General features: G+C 39.1%; 2 protein-coding genes across 4 annotated transcripts; one reads left to right on the forward strand and one right to left on the reverse strand.

Annotated features, from left to right (window-relative positions):
• Positions 1–8: 8 nt before the first annotated feature.
• On the reverse strand, positions 9–9,941 carry LOC108554134 (uncharacterized). Its single transcript, XM_017909304.1, has 3 exons — positions 9,760–9,941; positions 363–545; positions 9–291 (listed from the first exon to the last, which is right to left on the reverse strand). Exons 1-3 carry the CDS (start codon positions 9,901–9,903, stop codon positions 205–207), a joined length of 414 nt encoding a protein of 137 aa, XP_017764793.1. The 5' UTR covers positions 9,904–9,941; the 3' UTR covers positions 9–204.
• An 8,623-nt stretch (positions 9,942–18,564) lies between these two features.
• On the forward strand, positions 18,565–26,667 carry LOC108554130 (prohormone-1). 3 transcript variants are annotated; one of them, XM_017909298.1, is made up of 3 exons: positions 18,565–18,699; positions 21,332–21,451; positions 26,082–26,667. In XM_017909298.1, exons 2-3 carry the CDS (start codon positions 21,341–21,343, stop codon positions 26,244–26,246), a joined length of 276 nt encoding a protein of 91 aa, XP_017764787.1. In that variant the 5' UTR covers positions 18,565–18,699; positions 21,332–21,340; the 3' UTR covers positions 26,247–26,667. The 3 variants fall into 3 exon arrangements, with proteins under 3 accessions (XP_017764787.1, XP_017764786.1, XP_017764788.1); XM_017909297.1 differs by lacking the exon at positions 18,565–18,699 and having other exon boundaries at positions 21,231–21,451; XM_017909299.1 differs by lacking the exon at positions 18,565–18,699 and having other exon boundaries at positions 21,231–21,445.
• The last annotated feature ends 142 nt before the right edge of the window (positions 26,668–26,809 follow it).

Genomic DNA, 26,809 nt, shown 5'->3' on the forward strand with positions numbered 1-26,809 from the left:
AAGGGGGTAGACGGAAAGGTACTCGAAGACAGAAAAGTGGTAACATTCGTACGAAAAGACAAAATTATCTTTGAACTTAGGGTCTAGCTTGTCCTGAGTTAGTGATTTATTTGTTTCTCTTGTGACCGGGTAAAGCATGCGAGGAATCTTGTGGTCGAATCGGGTTTCGAAGTCGCGGTGTAAACTGGTTACGTCGGTTCATTATCACTTTCTCTTGAAGCATGTTACAGCGTTGAAGTAACAACGCCAGTAAACTCGCCCTTTCGCCTGTCCGCGTCGTTGAAGGTCCATCTATATAGAAAATAAATGTTGGTCGGTTTTGATATAAGCATAACTTTATATGAATTTAATAAGTATACGACCTTCACTGTTTGTTCGTCCGCTGATGGAACGATCTGCGAATTTCCACTTGGTAGGTGAGCCCCCGAAGATCTCGTGAATGTTCTGCTGCCTCCGAGTTCTTCTCTGCCCTGATTGTCCACTACCTTCTGTAATGCTACCATTATTTGATCGAACAAAAGAGCCGCTCTCTTCGGCATAACCACCTAAAAAAGAAAGTTTCGTTCGACCAGAAGAATAATAACATTTACCACAACTTACGGTATTCAGTAGTGTGGTAATTACACGTGCGCAGGATTTACGCGATAATTAATTGCATGGTATCAAGCGGCGTAGACTAGCGGCATAGACTGTAATACACAGTCACAAGGTGGTTGTGTTGTTATCTTGCTCGTTTCCATCGATCTCTCGCACCCCTTACTCCCGATATTTAATGTTTACGCCAATTAAAATTAATTAGACCACAGGATAATTGCCGTGGAGTTTTAATGCAGAATCATGGCATCTGACATTAATCTCCCGTTGATTTTCTTTTATATTTCTCGTTTTATGATTAGGACAAAGCCCTAGCCGGGTGAAAATATTGCAGAGTCTAGAAACTCTTGATCTTTTCTGTCTCTAATTTTAACCACTGTTGATCTCTGCCCTATCGAATTAATATCTCATTGCGCGCGGATTTAACTTAACATTTCTTCCAATTGAAATTGCTTTTATCACGAAAAACAATGTCTCCGAGAAATAAAACGGCGAGAAACTTTCAAATAAACGAAGACAGTACAGATATAACATATTTCGCACATGTTTCAATAGATATCGTTTCGATTAAATAGATCTTATTATCGGACAAAATTAATCATTCCGTAATAATAGTTTAATCGCATGTTGCTAAATCCCGTGGAAAATCTGTCGGCAGTAGCGTACGCGTAGTTTTTCGAGGATACCAAATATATCCGAACGACTTAACGAGTCGTTTACCAAAGGATTCCACTCGATTATCTCATCGTTGCTCGAAGCTCTCCGAAAGTTGGTAACTCGACGAGGATCTAATTATCACGGTCATTACCCGTACATGTTTCACATCAGTTAGCCGATTCGCTTGACTACTATTTCTCTTCGATCGAAGGCAGCGATCTCTAGTGGTAGAATATCGAAAGAGGTAACAAACCTAGAAATCAAATGGTAATTAAAAAAGTGTTAACGAATTGACATAATAAATGTCTCGTATCGATGAAACAGGGCTCTAGTTGGACCACGGGATGTTCAATTTCCTATGTCGAGGGAAACCGACGGCCAGTAAACTTTGATTTTCCTTGGAAAAGTAAGCCCACATGTGTCTACATGGGAAGGTAAACAGTAACATAAACGTGGTTCTTTCTCGCTGTTATATGACCCGGCGATTTCCCAAAGGATCTGCAACCAGCTTTTATTCTCTCGTAATGTTTCATAGAGATCGTGACAGTTGAATTTCGATATTAGATGTTCGATCTATTTATGAGAATATAAAAGCAATTGATTTATCAATGTAATTTATTCGATCGAATTCTTTGTCATCCGTTCCGAAAGAATAAAGTACCGACTCCTAACCTTCCCTAACTTTTCTTTCATCCTTGTAAATGAACTGCCAAGTATGCCAACTAATGTTGCCGTGTCGTTCGTTAAAAGAAAAACAACTCATTTCAGGCATTTTATTATGCTTTTGTTAACGGAAAGAAAAAGTGGGATTTGAGAACAAGTTGGAAGAAAAATTGAGTCCAAGTTTCTCGTTCATAAAGTTAGCTCGAAGGCAAGACAGAAATCACGAATGAAAACGTCGCCGATGGCAGGAACGCTACACGCGAAAAGCCTGAATGAAGTCAAAAGTAATTAAAAATCTTTGCCATGAGTCAATAACAGCGTATAGGAACTTGGAAGTAATTAAAAAAAGAAGCATCGAGCAGCGCAGCAACCTTTATCTTAGAACCGATCGACAAGAATTAGCAACGATTGAGATAGAAACGCAAGAAGCAAATATCTCCTTTTCTCATTTTTAAACTGACTTTAAGCAATTTTACGAGAACCCGTGAAACTTATTAGTGGTTACTCTATGACTGTGTTTGTAGATTTATCTCGAAAGAGCATCACTTTGACAATCTTGTACAAGATATTCCTACACAAATTTATTGCGATATTTCGAAGGCAGTTTTGTGATATTTTCGTGTAATATATACGTGTACATACACACGTGTATATACGCGTAAGTAAATCGAAAATTAAGTAATCTTCAGATCTCAAATGTTTACGAATAATCTCAATATGACCAGAATGTTATTTAAACGACTTCGATTGACCTTTATACAATTTTCGACGACTTTCGTTTGATATTGACGATATCCAATGGCCTTTGCAGGGGTTTGTAAAAATTATGCCGTATCACTTTATTGGCAAAAATTGCTCGAACATCCGTGGAATTTATTTTAAATAAAATTATCGAATTTAGATTTACCATGTACTAAAAGATGATTCGAAGGATAATTAAATCTCCCGTCAATGTCCACGTAGCTAAAACCTTCCTGGCTCTTAAATAATTCCTTTTAATTGGAACACATCGATATTCCGGTTGTAACGTAAATTCCATTAAGAAAGGCGAAAACGAATCGACTACGTTCTATTCGAATCTCACTCTGAAATTTTGTTTAACTTTCTCAAAGTATTTATTTTTTATTTAAAGAAAGAGTCGATTATCAAAAAGACATTACGATCGTATTACTAAGTACATCAACATGTACTTAGTTCAAGAATATGTTATATTGCAATTTGAGCATTTCCTTCTCGAGTCTTTGAAATAGATTAACTAATTAAGGCGAGGAATTTTTTTTTCTTTGAACATCCTTTATTATTTCAATATTATAGTATCCAGAACGAAAGAAGAAAGAGCTCGTTAATGGCACAAAGAGCAAAAGAGATCCGATGATCAAGGATTATGCACGAAAGGATACCGTGGAACATAGATCGAGCTTTATATCGATCCAAGAAAATGACTTTGCTAAACATGTCAGTAAATGACACGCGTGTTTGGATTACGAGTGAAAAGAACAAAGGGGACTGTTAATAATCGTTGGGTACAATAGGCTGGCCGTAGTCACTTTTCAATGCGTTTTTAGGATATCGGAAAAAGGCTTGCGATTCGTGAGATCGTTGCTGAAAAGATTCATTAAAATCGATGCTTCTAACGTGACTTAAAAACTCGGTCTATCAAATACGAAAGGTTAGTCGGGCGATTATTCTATCATTGTCCGTCTTTATCACTAATTTAATCACAAATGCGTGGACGATGGAGTTAGTCGCTTATCGATAATTGAATTCGAACTAGACATCGATGAGATCAAACGTGCTATCAAGTGTGTCCGACCATCTCTGTTTCCTTCATCCTAAATAATCTTTGACAACTCCGCAGTTCGTTCGACATCGAATAAACCAGACTTTGATTGTCATTCGAAGGTCCCGTTTCTAGAAACTGATTGTCTTCGAAAGATGTAATTTCATTTTATTCTATTCCCTTCTTCGTCTTCCTAATGGGCAGGGCCGTCTTAACAGCGTTCCAAGCTCCCCCAAAAAGCAGTGAATTATGCACAGAAATAAAAATGTAAATGATCGATGAAATAAAACATGTATTTATGATGGTTCTAATAAAATCAATACTTAGACCTCAAACAAAATACGTCGCGCGTAAAAAATTAATTGACAGAAACGTTTCAGCGATATAACATCATTAACAATTCGGGATATTACGCTTTATGTAATTATAAATTACATCTCGGTTCGTACCTAGGCTCGTTTTTCTCCACTTCTGTAACAAAAAGATTGTTTTCGCCCAATGAAACTCGCCCACCCATGAACGCAGGTCGTAATTACCCACGGAATGGCAAAATGCAGACCGATAATTACGTGACCATTCGTCGGGTCAGAATGGATATAATTGTTGACGGCGTAGACTCATCTAGTCGCTTCAATGCCAGCAGGCCAAGTATCGTAATCGTTTCACAGGCTCGCGTATCACCGAACAATATTCGCGAGTTAAACGCTAATTCTTTTATCGCTAATTTTAGTAGCCGACGAACATCGAGCTGTGAACAATAGAACCAGATGGTTGTCGTATGGACAAAGACAGACAAATTAATCGATTTATTCGCAGTTGGAGAGAGTCCGCGATGTTTTGCACATACGTGTATGCACGTTCCGAATGAATTTGTTGTCTGCCGCAAATAGATATGGAAATTGCTAATGGAACGCGGGTAGCTATTCGACCGATGCGTTGGTGGTCACTGAAAGAAAAAGAGATAGAGGTGAAAAAAAGGATAAGAGGAGAAAAAGTAAAGAGAGAAAAGAAAAATGTTGCCGAAAAACGTGAGAGTAATTCATCGTTAAGGAGAAACGTTGTCTATGGAATTTCGCGGTTAAAGCAGTACTATCGGTACCGTAGTATGTATACAGCAATGGTTGTTCTGTAGAAAGGACGCGTAACATACGATCTCTCGCGATTTGAACGAATATTCGTTTTAGAATTTGTCCCTTTTGGTTCGACAAACGAAAACGACTGACCACAATTGAGCTTCGCGATCAAAGAATTGCAGTAAACAATTTAGAAGTTAAAGGCGACAAAAGTATGGCGCTGTCGAATCGTTGAAAAAGGGAGGGGAATTTCCATCTTGCGAATCGTTGCTGGTCCTCTCAGTCTACTAGACTATTCTCCAACAATTAGAAAACGGAAACGTAATTTTATCTGTATACGCGTTCCCGATCGAAGTAGCTTCCCCAAGGGCCTCGTAAAAGTAACGTTAAACTTACTTCCGTTTCAAAAGTTGGCTCATTCCGTTGAAAACGCTTCTCCAGTAGCTGTGACGAGCAATAATGGTCGTATTCTTGGATCTGCGATCGGTCCAGTTCTCGGAATGCTCAATTATATTAAGTTTTTCATTTGCTGGTTTTCTTTTTCCAAGAAATGTACCCTATAATTTTTTAATATCGTCATTTTCACTCAAATTGGTAGTGCACTCGCTTACGAAGAATTTGTTCGTCGACGAATTCGAAAGACGTGTTAGTTTTTTCCGGTAAAAACCTCTCTCATCGATCGAAACTAGTGCGTTTCTTTCGACGGCGTGACAATTTATCCAGCGTGAAAATTCAATTGTCTCGAAATTCGTAGTCCACTCAAGGATTCGCACACGTCGATCGAAAGTTGTTTCGAGTGCAATTTGCTTTCCATTAACATTCGTGGTTCGTACGAGAAGCAAGAAGGGAAAAGTTTGAACATTTTTCTAACTGTAAGATAAGCAACGATCGTAAAACATTGTTCCGCGAGTACTCGAGAGGCAGATGCTTCGTCGCATAAATAGATGTAAAAAAACAGCCACGAAATGCTGGAAATGAAAAACGCGTGGGGGTACATGGAGTGAAAATTTATAGTTCGAGACGTTCTGCGTGCAATCGAAGCGTACCTTTCACAGCGAACTTCAGTTACATCGAAGAAACGTTTCCGCGTTACGAGATTCAGGTTAATGAAACAGCTTTTAATCCATTGCAACTTGTCCTTCGTATCCTACCTTTTCACACCCATTGACATTCTCGAGCTCAGGGAGCTGCGTGGCAGAAACTTTCTGCGGTGTATCGCGCAGTCTTTTATTATTCCGACTGAGAAAGAAAATGATGCACGCGTACAGCGATGCATAGTACATACAAAAGCAATAACACCGTGTTTCTCGTAATATAAACGTATCTTAAAGTACGTACATATATACGTGTCTTCTTGAACGTTGTTCGTACAATGAAATTTTGGTGTGCACTTCAGACTCTGTAGGTATAGTCGAACGTATTGAAGACATTGTTCCGATGACAGTCGACAAACGCGAAATCGAAAGACGGAGCTTCGTCTAATCTTGATACCGAGCCCAACGGTCCTTTTCTTGCGCAAATAATTCGACGTCGTCACGGCAAATCAATTTAACGATGATTAAAGCTATATATAACATCAATGGCGCGTTTTTATTAGCAGCACATAAAAGTTATTACCGCAAACTTGCCGAGAGATGAGTTTCAAGCACAACAACGAAAGACGCTCGTTCGATCCTTTCTCGCGATCTTCGATCGATTATCCACGTATAAAACAGTTCGATCGTATTGTCTAATCGTGACACGTCATAAACGTAACCAACACACATAGTTTCGCAAAGGAGGTATCTTTGCTTCTCGGTTTTTAGCATTTCGTCGACAAACAGTAACAATAACGTCCGAGATTTATCGTTTCTGACGTTGAGGTAAAAACATTCGAGGCAATCGAAGTCGCGTAAAAGTATCGATCAAAGGATCGAAGAAATTGTAAAACCGAGAAGCTTGGGCACAGCCCGACGTTATCGATGAAACCAAATTAACGATTGAAACCTATTCCGGGGACACGACTCGATGCGACGTCTTTTCAGAGACTTTAATGCTGGAAATGTCAGTGACTATCTTATCTCACTTCTTGGCGCCATATTTGAAAGATCGTAACGATTATACCAATTCGTAACCTAGAGTTTATATGTTCCACGGAAAAGCTGGGAAAATTGGAAAAAGTAGCACCATTTGTATAAAGTGTCCAACTTGTATCCCGTAACTGCTAGTCGCAGTTGTTTCGATAATATAATAAATCGATTCGGAAGACAGATTCGTTCATGGTACGCGTATAATTTACCAGAACGAAACAATTAGTTTGAACTTTGCTTCGTATTATACGTCAGGGGGACGCGAAACCTAACCTTATTAAATCCTTAACGAAGACGAATAGGGCGGTTGATCCTTTCCAGAAGAGATAGAAAAGGGACAAATAATCTGTACGATTTTGTTCCTACGTATTAACGTATAAAAATCTGGATCAATATCACGAACCACGTGTTAATTGCACTGCAGTCTCCCACACAGCTTTAATTGTGTCGGATAGACGAATACCATTCGAAACGAAATACCAAAGGGATAGAAAACTCACTGATAATTTAATCAAATGACGTCTTTCATCGAAATTTGATCGTTTGTGGGATTAACCGGTAATTAGTACAAGTCAGAATGCGTGCGCAGCGACTAATTAGCGCGAAGTCGACGTGTCAAATTAGAACTGAGTCTTATTTCATCGGTGAAACGTATACGTGATTAATGCAGTTGGAAATGATTCATTAATTAACTGACTCGGCCTCGGCGTAAGCTTCCGAATTAACGCGCATGGATTGTAACTAAACGAGCGAAAGAGAAATCGAAGTTGTTCATTTTCTGAATGTCCGATCGTAAGATTTTATTCGAACAAGCTGTCAGGCGAGAATTATTAATCGAAAACGATTCCTAAGAGTTGCACGACAAAAATTACCGAGAACGAAGAGTTAATCGAACGATCGCCAGACAAGCCAATTAATAAGTTGTCGAAATCCATGCTATGTCGCTTCGATTTCGTTTTGATACGTCATCTTGGCATCCGTTTCTGCGGTAATTAGAACTTTCTAATTTGAAATCAATTGGTAGTCGAACCGATCGATCGACTCGTGGGATACATCGTAGAATAAGCACTAATATTCCACCGACTTCTTCGCGAGTTTTCAAATTCGTGCATTCGACTCCTTTTTATCAACTTTAATTCGAAAACAATCGTAGGAAAAATAATTATAAATAATTTGTTTTGTTATATCGGTCTCGAAGTTTACAGTAACGACAATGTAATTACAAGTTCTTTCTTCGTACTTTCTTCACTTTTAGAAACGGTGCTACCTTGGCTCAGCTGGAGAAAGGAGAAAGAAGCTTAATTCTTCTATCAATGAATTTCACGTGTTTATTGATTAAATAGAATTAAATTTCTCTGATTTTGAGAAAATGGAAAGATAGTACATATAGCACGTTAATATGCAATATAGATAGATAATAATTAAAGTGGTAAGATGAAAATACACGAATATATATATACACACAATTATATTTATATTTCGATGAAAGTTAATAAAAATAAAAAGGCTAAAACTAGTAATATTGACTGGTTCGTTCTTTCTACTGGTAGTTCTAGTATTTAAGATTTTTGGTGAAGTACACGTTAAAGAGGAATGCATTTTCCGTCGAAAATTCCAAATTTGTTTATTTCACACAATTCTTATTTCTTTCGGGCGATAATTTATCCAGATCTGACTTGGTATAGATATCATCATTCCGATGATAGTTTGAATTAAAGACAACCTTCAAGAATTTTCATCCGTTCGGCAAAAATTTTCACTCGGACGAAAAATATCGAATATAATCATGTACCTTTGTGGATGAGTACATGGGTTATAGACGTTTAAAGGATATGTACAATTTACAGATGAACAATTAAATACTATCGATTCAATTGAACGACAATGGACTTCCGCGTGCAATGGCACGAAGTAAATAGGAATAAGAGAAAGCTTGAGACCCATAAAGGACAGAAATATTCTTGGCTTACGTAAAACTATAATTTACAGGAAAACAAAGAAGCTCGAAGAACAAATATATAACAAGTAACGAGAAACTTGAGAAGAATAGAGTTTCAAGTGAAACATGGAAGGGATGAAAACAGATTGTGAGAATCGACGAGGACGACGACGACGAAGAATTGGATATTCTATAATACAATTATCGGATGGAAGCTATAGATATTTTCTTCAGAATCGAAAGTAAAGACGATTGGATCGATTCCATTCGACGACTTATCGCTTGTACTTTCAATCACGAACGTTTCAAAACTGTTTCATTTTCTGAAACAGGTAGTCTACACGATGCACTGTATCGCTGCTATCGACGTTTATTTCTTCTTTCAAATATTCCGAAGACTTAATCATTCTTTTTATGCTAACAATGTTACTTTCTTTAAATCCTTTAAATCGTGGTACAGAAATTTGAAAACACTATGAGAAAGCGGAAGAAAGCATAGGAATTTACAATAGGAATTTACAAAGTATAAGAACTAAGGAAATATTAGTTCTACTTGTTGATTGCGATTCAAAGTCGTTTGCCTTCCTATCTATAATAACGAACGAGACGAAAATCTGCGACTGTAACAGACAAATTTCTTTAATTCGTTCGAATTAAACGGGACGAAGATTCGAATGCGTCGTGGATTACCAAAATAGCTTGTTACGACTGTTTGCAAAGCCATGCTATCATATGGTATACAAACTAGGAGCGATCGAAATTGGACGGTATTCGTGGCTAAAATATTAAGAAAAAATCGAACTGCTCCGTCGACCGTTTCCTACGCCCACTCCCATTTCGATGTAACTTTATCTTCCACCGGTTTTGACGTAACATCGGTCACCCTGCGAGTTCATCTAGCCGCTATGTTTTTCGTAACTGTATACCATGACGTATAGGAAGGAAGTAGCAAATGACCGCGGTGAAATGTGCCGAGTTACTTACCGGATACTCGTCGTATTTGGTCGGATAGTCAGGATAATCGAGATTCGTCGGTGCGTTCCTCTTGTTCAGAGCACGCTGCCCGATGGTACCAGCTATTATCGGGACCATCGCCACCACCATCAATGGAATAATCCCGTTGCCCATTTGTACGAGTGTTCCGTCTTCTGTCGAAGAAGTTGTACACGAATGCGATTACAGCATCCGCGAGTACACCTCGGCGAAAGAGAATTACTTCCTTTCTTTGGTCGAAGGCAACTTTCTTCTGATAGAATCTTCGTGGATCTTAGACGGGGTGTGATCGAAACTCCGATGATTCTTTCGATTACTTTCCTTCGTCTGTCTTAACGTTCGGGTCCAAGGAAGCGGATGATCAGTTCCGGCTCGATCTTTACGTGAATGTTAGGAAACCGTCTCGCGACACCTTGAGTCTACGAATCGGTGAAGGATACCGAACGACGATTATTAACGATATCCTGCACGTTAGTTATCCCAGAAAGACGAAGGACGTACTCGAGGCTGCAATGTGACGCCTCGAGCGGCAACCGCTCTCCTATATACTTCGGCGTGTACGCGTGCTCGACGTTACGCAGGCGCTGAGAATTCCTGTCCGATTCGCGAAACCGCGGGTTATCCTGTGATTCTGTCGTACATCTTCCTCTCCACGATGGTCCAATCTTTTTACAAGATTTTCGAGAAGGGTAAGTCCCAACGGGCTGACTATTGGACGAGAAACGATCGTTTTTCAACGATTCAACGATCAGAAAGTTGCGAGCAAAGATCGTACTCGATTCTTATGCCTTTCGTATTCGATAGTATTTCAACGCTTTAACGATAGGTCACGCCAATTGACATGTTCTGTGAAACATTTGTTTTGGAAATCAGAGGATTCGTATTTTTCTACTTGACTGATTCTACGATTTCGTCATATCGCTCAAACCAACTATATGCGCTTGTCAGCTTAATTAGCGACGCTCCTCACGGGGAATAAAAGTTTTAGTTGGAATTGCACGCAAATTTCACGAACGCGCTACTTCCCTATCCTCAGTTCGATATCGGAAATGGAAGAAATACATTTAAAAGCATAACAGCGAAATATATAGTTGGCAAACGCGTAGTTTGGGAAATCAGTATCGAGTCGGAAACGTGTCAAAAAGTTGATAGAAACTTGACGTGGAAGTCGGACACACTCGTAGAAACCGAATGGTGTAACGAGTTTACGAGTCGATCGGTACCCTAGTAGATCGTCTTTTATGCGCCAACGCACAAGTTGCTAAAAGTTGGGAAACGAGCATCTCGTTGCACGCGTATATAAATTTAGTCGCGTTTCGGAGCACGAAAACTCGTTCGAAAGACGTAGTTGTTAGATTCACGGTTACGGTAGCCGATTTGTGGCCAGTCTCGTTAGGGAAATAGACCGATTACAAAGTCAGAAATTGGTTTCCAACTCCGAAAATTTCCTGTTTGTAACGCGATCTTAATCTCCGCCTTTTCCAATGGTATTGTTTGCCAAATAATAGAGTTCGAGTTTCTTTCCCCTTTTATTCAGGTTTCGCTTCGTACGCGTTAAAGGCTTCCTCCAGGACGCCTCATTTTTGGTTTCGCATGCAGTTCAACGTTAAATTACGTGCGTTTACACGAGCGTCGCATTTATCTTCTATGATGTCCAACAGGCTGACTCGTTACCGCGGAAAACGATAAACGGCTCTCGCTTGAGCGCAGAATGAATCGTAAATGCGACAGGTGGTCCGCGAGGAAGAAATGGTTCCGTTCAATTAAGCGACTTCCGGTGTCACGTGCCGGCCATAATTAACGACTAATAGCGCTACGCTCAAGTACGTGACGTGCGGTTACTTCGGTTTCCTCTATGGATTTTCCTCGCCTGCCGAATTTTTTCTTTTCCGCGTCATTCCTGTTCTCGTTTCCTTCCCACGTTCTTTCGTGCTCTTTTCTTATTAATTTCCCACATTCCTTGTCTAGAACGTTTCGAGGAACTAGTTACTACGAAGAAACGCGCTCTTCCTTTCTTGCCTTCTATTCGTTCAACGACGAATAAAAAGAACATTAGGACATTAACCATCGACGAATGCCTCAGCTTGATGAGATCACAGCGCATGCACTATCAATGAGAACAATCCACGTTGATTTTCAGAGCAATCCGGGGTTGGGGCATTTTTGGTGCCGATCATTTTTTCGAGTCCAGCAAATAAATTGAGTCACACGGTAAATATCCTCATTTGTTGATTTATGAAGTAGACGCTATCACGTACGAAGAGATAAACGTGTCCAGTGTAACTAACAAACACAGTGCCACCTGTAATAAAAGAAATGTAAGGGCTTAAACTCTTTGTTGCCTGTTACCAATGTATGGTTCAAACAGTACCTGACAAAGAACGAATTTGTAGAAACATTTTATCCACGCTGAAGCAAAGTAATCAGAGGTACATTGGAATTCTTTTTCGATTTCGAAGCAAAATTTGTTCTTTGCAAATAGATATCCCCATAGGTATATACCCGAGTCTAAAAGTTTGTTTCAAAATCCGGCTAAATGGGCATTGAACAATATTTGTTCATTGCTATTGCGAGATTCATCGTTATTTATATTAGAAATTAATTTCTTTGATAAACTTTCAGGCATTTCAGGAATTCTAATAACGCTTTTAGACCATATCAATACTGACAGTAACAATGTGTCGCGAAGCAATCGACAAAATATATAGACCGAAGAAACATTTGTTTCTGTCACCATGTGTCATGACATGTCTCCTATTTTTCCTTCATCTTTACCCTTTCAAATGGAAACAGACAACTAGCAGCAACTTTTGTTGCTGGCATCAGAAATGTGAGAAAACGGACAGCTTCTTCAAGCAACGTGGAAGATCGACAAAAGGTTCCTTGTTGTTGCTTCAATAAGGATGCAGCTTTAAGGCATGCATTAATTAAGCGTGAAATAAGGAAAAGGTTAATTCGAGCGCTAACGACTTCGCACGGGTAAAGGAGAAAGGGCAAAGCAATGTTCCTTTACCTTGGAGCTTTCGCGTGTTTGATAGGAGCTTGGCAGAGTTCGATGAATTTTGCAAATGACGGCAATTTTTCCGCGTGACCGTGCGCGTTATCGCTGAAAAATCGCGCGCAACGTTTCGAGTTTATTTAGCGAAAGCGGATCGAACGTTTCCACAACAAATATCGTGTGGCTCATCGAGCAATTAGCTTCGGTACCATTAATTAGCTAATGACGGTGACGCGATTCATTTATCGCAAGACCGAGCAGTTGGAAATTCGCTTTGAAATAATAGCATGTGCTGTGATTTGTGGCTTATCATAGATGCGTTTTGCAGTAACACGCTCATTAAACGTTTTTCTTCGGATTATTGAGTAGCGGTCATCGAACAAACGCGATTATAGTAGTCAGTGTGTAATCTACACGACTTGTGGAATATTCGTTCTTCCTGGCAGCGTTAGACCCATGTTTCTCATCTTTTATGCTGTACGTATTTCATCTATAAAAGGACAGAGCTATAATGATAAAATTTTGTACTCATTTTGTACTCGTAAATTACATGGCGTATTCCCAAAAGTTTCATCGTATATTGCCAGGATTATACCAAGACTCGTGTAGAAGGAATAACGATCTAATGTTATATGCCAAATTTAATATGCATTAATCTTTAAATGTCCGCGAAGAAATGGAAAAAGCACGTGAGTTTGATGATCAAGATTTGAGGAATGTTTGGTGAACAGAACGATGTAAGGAGCACTGCCCGATAACATAAGTTTGGAAAAGTTGGATAAAACGAGTGAGAAAGACTGCGAGAAGCGTCAACGACATTGAAAATCAATCAGAGTACAGGCTGATCGGTTCTGGATAATGGAAACGCAGTCTAAAGGCTTTTCTGGTACCACTCAACCACCCGTTGCGATTTTTTCCTCGTCACAGTCAGAAACCGAGATGTTTCTAGGTTTACGACTCGAATCGTAACTTCCTGTTCGTTTACCCATTAACAACGTTTTCGTCTTTTGTTATAACTTTTCAATTATCAGCCGTTTATCGGTTCCCATTGTATCTTATTTCGTGCAAACTTGTAATTTCGAGAAACAAAGTCCATTTTAAAGTCGGAGAACAATCTCCAGGGATCGAGAAGTTCTAACGATACTTCTCGCGATATAAAATGAAATGAAATTACAAAGAAATTGTTAAAATTCGTGTTGGTATTTCGGCTTAATCGTGCAAAATAAGAAAAAGAGTAAGGAAGAGGAAGGATTTATAATACGAGGGAAATCGTTGATTTTATCGACGGCGAATAAGAGAAGTGGAAAGTACACGATTTGAAGAATTGAGGTTCGATAAAGAAACTACCCTTCGAGACTTCCTTCCTACCTAGGAATTACCGACACGATTTGCGACCACCACGGTAAACTAATCCTGTATTACCTAGCGTACTCTGCGAAAAAACACACTATTTCTTCCTCGACTTTCCTTCCTACGAGATCAAAGATGCGGCAAGACTCCAATTCTCCAGGTCGTATATTAGAATCACAGTATCACCTGAAATTACGTGTTAATTACGTTGTAGCTATTTTGTCTGCATTATTTGCGAAATGAATCGTCGTATCTCACCTGTTATTATGTACTCTGTGGCATTTAGGGTACGAATAGGATAAGCAACATACACTAGCAGTTGAGTAACCAAATGATTTCGTGTCCGAAAGTTCATAGGTTCGGTGTCTCGTCTAGAAGCACGACATCGAGGAATCGAAGTATTTTCAAAAGAGCCTTGATAATCTTTTCCCCTACTTCTCGTTGATTATAAATCCCTTTTCCAATTTCAGCCGGGTAACAGCTTTGATCCGTTTCAGGACAGCCGTTTTCCGCGATCGATTCGGAATCGTTTCTCTCTTCTTGACCAACAAAACTCTACCTCGTTACTGGATAATTACTACGTCGTCAATTCCGTGTTTCCCTGTGCCTTTCGTTTCTCTTTCGTTCAAACTTCATTCTATGTATCGGATATTCTTCCCATTACGTCAAGGAAAAACACGTTCTTCAGGGAAGTGAACTTTGTCAAAAAGGGTTGCCCCTTTGATTTTTCGTCTTTTCCGCTTCTTTAATTGCTTTGGGTTAATTATCAGCTCTCGCAACTCATCCTGGGGTGTAAACTCGATCTTCATCGTTTATTATACATTTACGTAACTCCGGCACCTTTCTCATTCCCCTGAAGAATCACGTAACGTCACCAAGAAGGATAAAACAAAACTGACGAAAGGAAGACAGAAGATGTATAACATTTCAAATTAATATTCTCGGGGATCCTAGAATATCGTCTTCGCAATCGAATGGCGATTCAAGAAATTTTAAAACTACGATGTTCCAGGAAATTGCATTTACTGGTCGACTTGCTGTTGCGTATCCTGTGTCGTTAGTGTATCATGGTATTTTCAATAACATACAACCACATCGCATCGTTTGATGACAAAACAGAAATAGAGATCGTATACGAAGGAGTGACAAGGCGTTAAGACTGGATCCTCGTGCCTGACCAAATAACGGTATGTACTACTGTGATTCAGTCGATGCTTCTCCAAATTGTCTGTGAAAGCGGTTCGAACACTCGATCGTCGAAAGATAAAGACAATTGTGTTCGTGCACCTCTTGACGTTACAGATACGATCATCATTGACATGCGATAGAGATTCAAAGGTGACGAGGACCGTTCCTTGAACGTGGTCGCGTGTATTCCAGTTCAAGTAAAGTCGTTGATACTGTATAGGCAAGCTGTATAGGACAAAGGATATATTTTTCGCGTTGTTAGGCAATTCCTTTAAATGGAATGGGGAAGTTGACAGAGAAGAATGGCACGTGAAGACATCGGATACCGTTATGAAAATGCTTAATTAGCGACAACACGACCAAGTAGTCGTAGGTTGCTCATTAAATTATAAAAAATAAATATCCTTAAAGTGTCTGGGTACGTATTTTGTTGCTGGCCCAAATCGATTCATCATCGACTTCACTGTCATTATGCAATCAATTATTCCAAATCTGCATCCCAATTTTTGTTATTATATGCATCTCGATGATCCTTGTATGATCTTCAAGCGACCTTCACTTTTAATGACAACTTTGATGTCCTTTTCGTTTCGATGATTCCATCTCGAGGTCTCACTAGTTCGTGTACTCCTAGGGGAAAATAATCTACGTTTACACTGTAAAATTTCTTGTTTTATGTGGGACATGCGTTAACGCAAATTCCAGTGATATAATTTTTGCATTACATGCTGTGACTTATCTTATGCTGCAATTTTACACCCGAATGCTTAACAACTCGAAAATCTCTAAGGGAGAATAAAAATTTCATTTACGAGTGTGAATGCCTGCATAATTAAACCATAAACTGCGCGACGAAAAAATTTCGACCTGAAATTTCGGGATGCCTTGTTCTCGGATTGGGTTGAAGTACCATTTTCTACATTTTGGAAAATACGATAATCTACAATAGTAACACGAAATACAAAAATTGTCTTTTCACGCTTTGAAAGAGATAAGGATAGGTGCTTTGACACATTTTAAGACTAATTTTAAGCAGAATGTAATAGCTGTTCAATGCTTATTGTTCAGTTATCGTCTGTAAGTGACAGGTATTTGAGTATTAAGAATGTAGGAGTATGACTGGATAGCTCAAGCGAAAGTCAATTGACGGTAACCTTGTTCCCTCAAAGAATACGTCTTCCGATTTCTTCTTATACTTTAAGAATATAAACTAACTACCAATTCGATATAAATATTAAGTGACGCAGGTTTATAGCTTCTCAGACGTCTCGTGAAACAGTCGACTTTTAGCGGGCATCAAAATACCCAAGTACTTCCGACAGACGCCAGTGCCGGGAATAAAAACCCGAAGTTGGTGCCTTTGGGAAAGCGTGCAAAATGTATTAGTGAATAGTGACCCACAGCTTTTATCGCGTTTTATCGCCATCGTTGGTTTGGTTACGTTCTTCAAAGCCCTATACTTGATAGCCCATTTCTATCGAGCCGATTACTTATCGCTGACCGACTATCGATTGCTCTTTATTCGTTGATTCCATTGATTACGAGCATACTTACGAAGAAACTCATACTTTTCTTCTCACCCGCCGATCGAATTTCCATTTTTCACCACTTTCTTTCGATGGCTGGTGTCGAGAACGCAAGGCTTGGACGACGTAGTTACAAATGTACCGTTTCCACTTTTCTTATTAGTTAACGACTGAAACAAATTGGTCAGGTAGATTATTTTCCTCACAATTCAGACATAATTTGCTAATTCGTTTAATTTGCTAATTTTACCTGCATCAAATCGTCGTTGTACGATGCAACCAATGGCAATAATGAAGGCTGAGACGAAGGACAGTGCAGACACTTTGTACAACGTGTCTTAATGGAATTCAATGGAACATGATTTTCGAAGAATTTTTTTAACCAACATCTAGTCTATAGCGACTGTTATGTCCTAAGAAATATCGAGGAAGAAGTTTAACCCTGTTGCGTTTTCCATGCTCTGGCGTTTACCGACTATCCGATGGAATAAAAGAAGGCAGCGAAATTTTGTGTGAACAACAACGATCGAGAAGAGTTAAATTTCGGTATGATTTTGGCGCAAAACGATTTCACTGTGTACAAATAGCCTGGTAATAGTTCGATTATAACAGGAATCCATTGAGAGCGGCGTGTGTCGCGTATAACAAACACAGGGCGCGTTATAACACGACCGAATGATAGATACAGGGGTAGAAAGGGACGAATGTGATCTCGTGGCAAGAGTCAAGCCTGTGGTACGTCGACCGAGCATGCCGTTTGGCATATTTTGGGGGATGAGACATTCCTGGCTCTCGTCACCACGAATTTCCAACCCAGCTGCCGCAATGCCCCGCAATTCTGTCCGTCCGATAGGCTGACAGTGGGCTTCCGGACGTGATGAAAAATTATTGTTTTTCCATTTACTTGGACTGGTATAATAACTATTTTCGTAATCGAAGAAAGATTGCTGTACGTTAATTTTTCACCCTACTAGGACTGCGTCTCTATATTCCTTCAAGTATTCGCATATCTTTGAATTTTTACATTTCCAATGAAATGAAAGAAAAGGCGCTGAAATGAATAAGTTCGTAGCGTAGAATTAACATGATCACTTCGAGCATTGTTATTTTAATGAAACGTATCGGTTTAGAGTTTAGAGGATCATTTATACCGAATGCTTTTGTCACCGACAAAGTGATGCTCTGAAACTACGTACGTACCTAACTAATCATTCTGCGTTCAATTCGTTCCGTACAAAGTTATGAACTTCATCCTAAACGGTATTAATTATCGCCATTTGGTCCTCATCGCACGCTTGCGTACACTTCTGGGTAATGCTCCTTTGATTACGTCACCCGAATAAGGCGGAAAACGGTAAGCGTAAAGAATACGAATCGAAGGATAGTGGCTTGATAAGCAGGAGCTTTAATGCGTTCAAAAGTATCTCTCTTTGTTCCCTTGCCGTTTGTAGCTACGGTTCGCGAAAACGAACGAGTCCCATGGGGTTAATTCGCGAATCGTGTATTCATCGAATTAATCGTTTAATCGTTCGTATCTGGTACGGTGAGAAAATCGTAGTGGGGGACGGAGAGGTGTCTCGTGGGACGATGGTTCGGAAAGCTCCTATTCGGGCGTCGAAATATCGTCGAATCGTCGGCGAAACGCGTGATCGTCGAAAGAGTGGCTCGGGAGTGGGTTTTCCACCCCCAGCGTTTCCACCACCAACGCCGCCGACCCAGTCCGTGTCTCGGATATAAAGTGGTCGCGTGCTTGCAAGCTCAGTCACTCTGCTGCTGAAGCACCGATCCTCGCAGCTGCTCACGAAAAGCAACCGCTGTCACTGACAACCCTCGGATCGCATCTCGATTTTCCGCAACTCCTTCGACGAGGTACTTAGTCCTCTTCGTATATCATTTTTACTTTCTTCGCTTTTTGCACGATCTTCGATAAATCGCTTGCTCGAACGTTCCTTTCTTGGCTTCTTCAAATAACTGCATTGGGAGACAGAGGTGTTTCGTCGTTTATCTTTCAATAAATGTGCAGTTGCTACGTAAAGTTTAATTATTTCTCGATTGATAGATCAATGTCGATTGACAGGTAGATTCAGTTTGAACGTTAATCGTCGCATTTTGGCTAAATATGTACGGAAGAATCAAAGCTACCATTGCCAATATCTTTCTCGATCCTTTCGATGCATTCGTGAAAATCATAGAAAAATTAGTAAGAGGAATTACACGTTTATGGGAAATTAGTTTGACACCATTTACGTGACTTGTTCGCGACACAGTTCGTTCCAAAATGGTTTCGACTACAATGACTTTGACATTTCAGTGAAAATTATCGTAAAAAGCCCATTTTTCCGCGCAATGGTTTATTCGGAAAATTATATGTTTTTCTTCAATAATGTGTACAAAGTGCTTCATTTCCATGCATTGTAGTTCTCTTGCACGCTGGATAATTCAATTTGTTCGTATTCAAAGTTGAACAGGTCGATATAATTAACCATTTGACATAACGATAAAAAAAAATCTGAAAATCATAAAATTAGGCTTTAAAAATTTGTTATATAAAATACAAATGTTTGGAATGGCAGAATATTATTTAATCTTTAAAAAACATCACGAATATCATTTCAAGTTAATATTTTGTTACGTCTATAATAAAGTATGTAAGAAAATTGATTTATTTTATGATCGTGTTAACAACTACTCGTAAAATTATTACTGTCAGTGATTATACCTTTCAATAGGATTAAAACAAAATTTTCGTGTTATCTAATTTCATGCGTGATAGTTTCTTAGAGTTAACGTAAATTAAAATAAGTCGTCGATAGGCACCCGAACGCGTTATACCTTACAATTACGAGCGGCCGTTCTTCTAATTCGCGTATTGGAGAGAGAGAAAGAGAGAGTCGGAGAACCTGTTGCCCATGGAGTCGCGCAATTACTCGTCATTGTGCTGCCTTGTCTTCGAAGACAAACGACTCTAGCCAACGTTTCTTAACACCCTGCAACAAGCATGTAATTATCGGATCCTCTCCCGTCTTTTACCCACCTCTTATAACGATACACCTAACGCGTGCATAGTTCAACGTAAAACGATACAACAAATAGGAAGCTGCTATGTTGATATACGTACGGTAAATTGGCTCAACCTCGGGCTATTTTCACTATTATTTCAATATTTAATTAATCACGGAATCGCATCACGATGCTTCAGCCACCAATGGCAGTATTTTTAAAACAGGGGAGCACCGTGTCACTCTCGGAATTTCCTTCGTTGAGTTATCGTTCTGTCAACGACAGCTAGAGTGGCTGTCCGTGTTCATCAAGCAGAATCGAACTGTCGGCTCTACCGATGAAATTGTTGGGCGACGGATTATCAAATTCAAATGAATGAAATCAATCGACGTTGGTTTTGTGACTAGCCTATTTTGACAATGTTCAAAATATTTCACTACTGACTAGATCCAATCTCTTCATATGGCAGAGCTCACTTTAACGAAATCCTGTTCGAGATCGTCGAGTTCGGGATTCATAACTTCATAACTTCATAACTTTATTCGAGTGCGTTTCTCCGGAAGTTATCGTATCAGAATCCTGGAAATCTTTTATGTTACGCCTGATTACACACGTGAGAGCCATTGAGACGTTTCGTACTTGACAAGCTTATCGAGAAACACGATCATTGTTCACTTTTACGTTATAAAATTGTCGTCTGAGAAACGTTATCTATTGAAGATCATAAAATCCTTGAATCCTAGATTATCTGTCGCTGGCTCAGAAAGGATTATAAAGATAACGAGCATCTTTGAAGCTGCCTGCCCGCGTATCTTAAATTATCACTGGTAGCCAGTAGCACTGGTACTGAATACAAGCTGTATAATTAGGGACTACCGTCTTACTTAATTCGACTATCGTCCCTGAGGATTCAGGCATGAGTCAGATATCGTTTTTATTTTTGCAGAAAGAATTTCCGCGACAGATAGAGACTATATTTGATCATAGTCTTAAATAACTATCTACATCAGTGAACGAATCATCACCGTCGTCGAAGATGCAATCATTCGATTTTCTGGAACGTAATCAACACACGAAGCCGTCGTTAGGTTCTTTTAGAGCTTCCAATGGGGTGATACGTGAGCACTCGTTACCCCCGTACGATCGCGATACGTGTATCAAAAAGCGTTTGACGTGCTGCATCGCGTATGCATCTTAATAGACACAGATTTTCATCTTCACCAAATCCTATAATTGCAAAGAAGCAATTTTTACCGAAGTGAACTAGTTTGTTCGTTTATTTCTGTTTCGTAGGCGTTAGTTAAGTGATCAATTTTAAAAATTGTCGAAGAGTAAATTGGTGTATCTACTTTGTCAACAAAGGTCTTTGATAATTTTACCTTTTATCAAAACTTCTGGTTGTTTTGCTCAAAACGAGCAAGCTGTACAAAACAATTTGGATTAAGACATGAAACAGCTATGGTCCTCTTAATTAACCGGATTAATAAAGTTTCTGTTACAGGACGGAAATATGTCGTCGTTACGAATTGCTGTATTCATGGCTGTAGTCCTGGTGGTCTTAGTCGACTGGTCAACAGCCCTTCCAGTTGCTGACAAGGAGAGACTCTTAAACGAGGTAGACGTAAGTAACAAAATCCCCCCTCCCCATCCCAATTAAACAATCCACGTAAAGAATGTAAGAAGATTGGTCAAATTGATGGAAGTACTACAATCGATTGTACTTGTTAGTTAGTCCCTTGTAAAATAGAGATGTGTAAATGAAGAAGGAGAATATCGTTTATAACGAGCTGGCGCCCCATGTTAGTTGAGAGAATCCGTAGCTACTGCGACACTCAAGCGATGATAAATGTGCCTCGTTACCCTCTCACCTTGTGCTGCCCCCGATTTTACCTACGGGGAAGACAGTAACGCTCGTCTTGAACTCGTTTCAATTCTAGGCTAAAAGTATAGGATTGAAAAGAAATGTTTTATCCAAAGGAGCAAATCTTCACGTACAGACTGTCAACAGCCTTTGCATGTTCATACACAGACAATCGCGCAAATATTTTATACCTTTTTAAAGATTTGTTATTCCATTTTATTTTTCTTCTTCTTTTCTTCTTTTCTTTCTTACAATATTACCGATCAAATAGCTAATTGCAACCGAGCGATAGAACAAATAAATGTAACTTTTGTATCATACTACCGACGATCATGGTTGAACACCTAGAAAATGGAAAAAAGATTATACTGTGAGTAAATAATAATTTCGAACAATTTCGTCAGTCGAGGGCCATTTAAAGGAGAGAAACTGGAACTTTTCAAAGACGCGACAATTCATATTACGGTCACGCGCATCGAAACGAATGAAAACAGTTTTCTTACGAACTCGTATTCCACAGTGAAACACACCAGGGACAGTGAAACGTCCTTTCTTTAATACGGTGGTATCGTATTATTATGACAAGCATTACTTTCGACCCATTCAAACTGTTTGACATTTCCAACGGCCAAAAGAATGTTAATAATTGGACCATCCTTGATGAGATCCAACGAAAGGATCAGTCAAGAACTGCTAAATGAAATTTCTATGATTTTCAAAAGAAGTTCGTCGATCAAAAGATAGGCATTTTTGTTTCCGAAAACATTTATCTTGGTGGGCTGTCAATGAAGGTATCTAACTCTCAAATCGAACGAGATTAGGATTAAAATTGATTATTTCGAATTTTAAACCCTGATTTATTGGGTTTTATCTCGGATTCTTCTGAAACACAATATAACTCCTTAATTCAATCTCAGTGACGTAACACGTATAGAACCTAAAAGAAAAATGGTAATCGTACGAACAGCAATAGCAAAGGATCTAGAATGAAAAGGATAATCGCACGAGGAAGTTGGTAAAGGTAGAAAGCAGTCGTAGTTGAAAAGAAAGCGGAATACCTGTTGCTCAGTCTCTATTCCAGTGTGTGAGTGACTGCCTCGCGAATTCAATTTATCTACCACTTCTTTGCCAGATATCGAGTTAGTTTTGTCCGCAGGCTTGTGCAAACTAACCGGGTCAACCATGTATTTGCTAAAACGAAGAACAGTTTGTTCTTCTCACAACTGTTTTCAATTTCTCTTATGACCTTCGCTTGAATTAATTTCAAAGCTAAGAATTACTAGCATTATCAATCGATCAGAAATCACTGGGTGCTATCTGCCAAATATTTATAAGAACAATACAATATGTGGTGCAGATAAACGAGATTAGAACTCAGTCAATTTTGAATTGCCACGTTAACGTTACCGTAGTGGTTCGAGCACGCGCGATGTTAACTGCGCAATTAACGTTACCTCTGATAATCCACAGATACGGGTTTAATCGCACGCGTGTCCTCAGCATGGTCAAAGACAAAGGATCCGCTTACCACGATACAGTTGCATAGTTTCAAGCCGCCTTGTCGTCCTGAATTCCATGACAAGAATGCAAGATTATACGAGATTATTTCGTATATATTACATATAATAATTATTATCATGATACTTTACCGTTTCTCAGAAAATATTTCATACTTACATTTACAAAACGGTGCGATACAGATGCTTATTTACGCACCAACTATCATCAAAGTATCTACATACCATACGCCAGAAAGTAGTCGCTTCATTTTCACAATTTCAATTGCGACACGTTGACTCGATTGATTTTAGGATTCCATAAGTCATATCTTTACGGTCGACCTCTCTTAACGACATCTCTGCATCTGCCATGACGATAGACAAACGATCTGTTGAAATTTATAGACATCCAATTTACGTTCGACCAGACACATCGATTAGTGCCTCGAGATTCGTAATTGCCTGAAAGAATTGGAATCATAATTATTCTGGAACGTATCTGAATTACATGGAGAAAAGAATGACGGATAAAAATATTCGTGCAATTTTCTTTAAATGTTTCCAAGCGAACGACCGCTGCTTAAGACTTCAATATACCGTTGATAGGTACCATTTCAAAGAGACAAATTAAATTTCTTTCCCGCTCAAAGAACAGAAGCATCGTTAGGATACAAATACCCAGAAATACTCGTATGTCTTTGCAATGGATTACAAAGTAAATTGCAAGCGTAACGAAATTACGTTCACTGATCTATCGTGAGTTAGCTCGTTATTTCCTCTCGTCGAGTCGTTTAAGTTTACGAGTATCTCGTTGCTCTAGAAAATCCTTATTTATCTCGGATTATATGATTCTTAAACTCGGCCAATATACGAAGCGTTTGTTTATTTGCCGTGAATCTAGACTTGACGCGTTCGATAACTCGATATATCGCACGAGTTCAAGTGACCGCAAGTTCACATAGGGGCTGGCTGCTTTGGAAGTTACGTGCGATATTGCAAACATAACCAAATTAGATCAAAATGCAGGAAATATTAAAGTATTCTCAAAGTATTCTTACATTTTTCAAGCTTTCCCTTTCTTTTGTTGCATGAAATATAAATCGAAAATTTATTCGAACGCAGTCCTGTTGTGTAACTCTTATCTATACGTTTGAATTGCAAATAGGTTATAATGTACGATTTAGCTGTAGCAAGAGGTTCGTTTGTTTAAGTATTTAAATCGCACAAGAAATTTATGATAGCTCGACATTAGCATACATATATTACGGAGAAATGGATATCGGAGGTGAGCCGATATTCCGTAACATAACCTCGATCGATTAGAATTTATTCCGCCTTTTTCGAAAGGAGAGTATCTTGTGCAAAAATATCCAACTGATATATCGTTTTCCCTCGTGTGTATGTAACCTTATTTTGTATCTATTATATCCTGCCTATCTTCAAAGTTTGAAAAGAATCTCGTTACGTTTCCTTTAGAAACATTAACGTAAGGCTGTCTTACAAAGTCGAACGATATTAAAAAGTGATCACTTCGACTAGGACTAATCTTACAGATTGCTTACGCAAAGCCGGATACCGCGGCGATTTTTCGAAGTACGTATGGAGAGAAAAGCGACGATAAAAAGCGACTGTTCATTCGATGGAAGGCTGATAAATTTGCGGCTGATCCGATAATCGATAGCACGACGACGGCAATCCGATTTCACTTAGCGTCCGGTTGTCCGTCGTGAACGCTGATTCGACGATTTTATAAACGTCAGACTAACCGTTCGGCTGAAGTGACTGACACGTTCCTTTTTCGTCTTGTTTCCTAATCGTTCGCTCTTTTTACAAATTGTTATTTCATTTGTTGAACCGCTTACAAGCACTTTAACGAGGACTGTTTTAAGTTAGGATTATTAAGCTGCTTTTTTGGCTCCACCCGCCTTTTCCAATTCTTTCTAAATATATTTATTTATTTGCATATTGAAACTTGTTTCCATTATTGCATTTTAAAATTTACCTGTCCTGCATCACATGCATGCTTCATCTCGCTTCGGTGACTTTACGTTTCATCGATTTTACGTATATTTTTTGAACGAGAAAGAGGGAGACAGTGCGGAAACTGGAGAAAAAAAACTATGCTTTGCTCAGCCATACCGTTATCCACATGTATTTTTTAAACGATTTTCCGGTGTTTTTCAACGCGGCGAAACTCTTTTGAGCGTAAATAAAATCCTGTTAGTTTCCGGGGCATTATTATCCATTAACGTGGTTTTCGCGATAGTAACGCGAAAGATCACGGAAAATATCGAGATCGATACGTGAACAGAGGCAGAGAGACAGAATTTTTCCCATACTCGTCTTTTTGGTTTTCGATGCCTGGCTTTACGACCAATGAAATTTATTTCATTTGCCCATACGACCTGTACAACCAATGTTTATCGAGCCGTACACATTCTGCGCTTTAGCTTTCACGAAAAATAAAAAAGTTAATACCACAAAAGTCTGACGTTAGAAGCAATAGCAATTAACTTCGAACAATGTAGTTGTTAAACTACCGCTAAGCGGCATAAAGCGCATTATTGTTAGTTTTAAACTTGCGCTCTCGGAATTGTTTACGAGTTACTAAAGTGTAAGTCTCACCTGAATAAGAATTTAAATAATGACGAATAAATTTAATTCTGAATCCTTTTAAAGCGCAATGAAGTAAGCCTCTTGTAAAACGCTTTAAGTAATCGTTTATGCCCTCGAATGTTCATTCGCTTACTTGCCATCATTCCTAATGGTTTCTCACATCGAATCACAACATATCAACATTGACAGAATATCCTTATATCCTTCGATTCGCACGCTGTGTACTCGCATGGAGGTTATGGCTTGCCAAGAGATGCCCTAAGCGTTTGTTTCAGTTGGTGGACGACGATGGGAGCATCGAGACTGCTCTGATCAATTACCTGTTCACGAAGCAGATCGTAAAACGGCTTCGAAACCAACTGGACATCGGTGATCTTCAACGTAAACGTAGCTACTGGAAACAGTGCGCCTTCAATGCTGTCTCCTGCTTCGGCAAATAGAACGTCCAATTAGCCAGAGGACCGCCATCGTGCTTTCTTCTTTCTCTGTCTATCCCTTCTTTGTCTGGCGCTAGCTTTTTAAACAGTTGAGTACAGCTCGACGAATACAGATGTGGCTCTAGTCGCAAATTTGCATCCGTGCATATTCCCGTTCATACTTGTCGATAGCGAGATACTAATTACATTATAAGTATCAAATTATTTAATCCTACGATCACAAATGGAAGGTTAACACGAATGTTAATTATCAAATTTACTTTCGTTCGTTATAATTTAAGAACGGAAAAGCATCCGGAAGAAAATGTAGTGGTTGCAAATCAGCACGGACCCCCATTTTCCGCAATACATTATACTTAATATTAAGAAAACAGTAGATTAGCGATATACGTATCGAGATTATGCGTTTTCATGATATAATATTCGGCCACCCTGCATTTTTGTTCTCCTTCATAAACAGACTTTATAATTACTCGTTGTTCGATAATCGAGTGAAGCATAATGCTATGTTCTTGTAAACCAGACTTCATTTTGCAAATGAGTGGCTGTAACTAATGAAAAACGTT

Source organism: Eufriesea mexicana, unplaced genomic scaffold (genome assembly GCF_001483705.2).
Source record: "Eufriesea mexicana isolate 0111107269 unplaced genomic scaffold, ASM148370v2 scaffold16945, whole genome shotgun sequence".
Taxonomy (NCBI): Eukaryota; Metazoa; Arthropoda; class Insecta; order Hymenoptera; family Apidae; genus Eufriesea; species Eufriesea mexicana.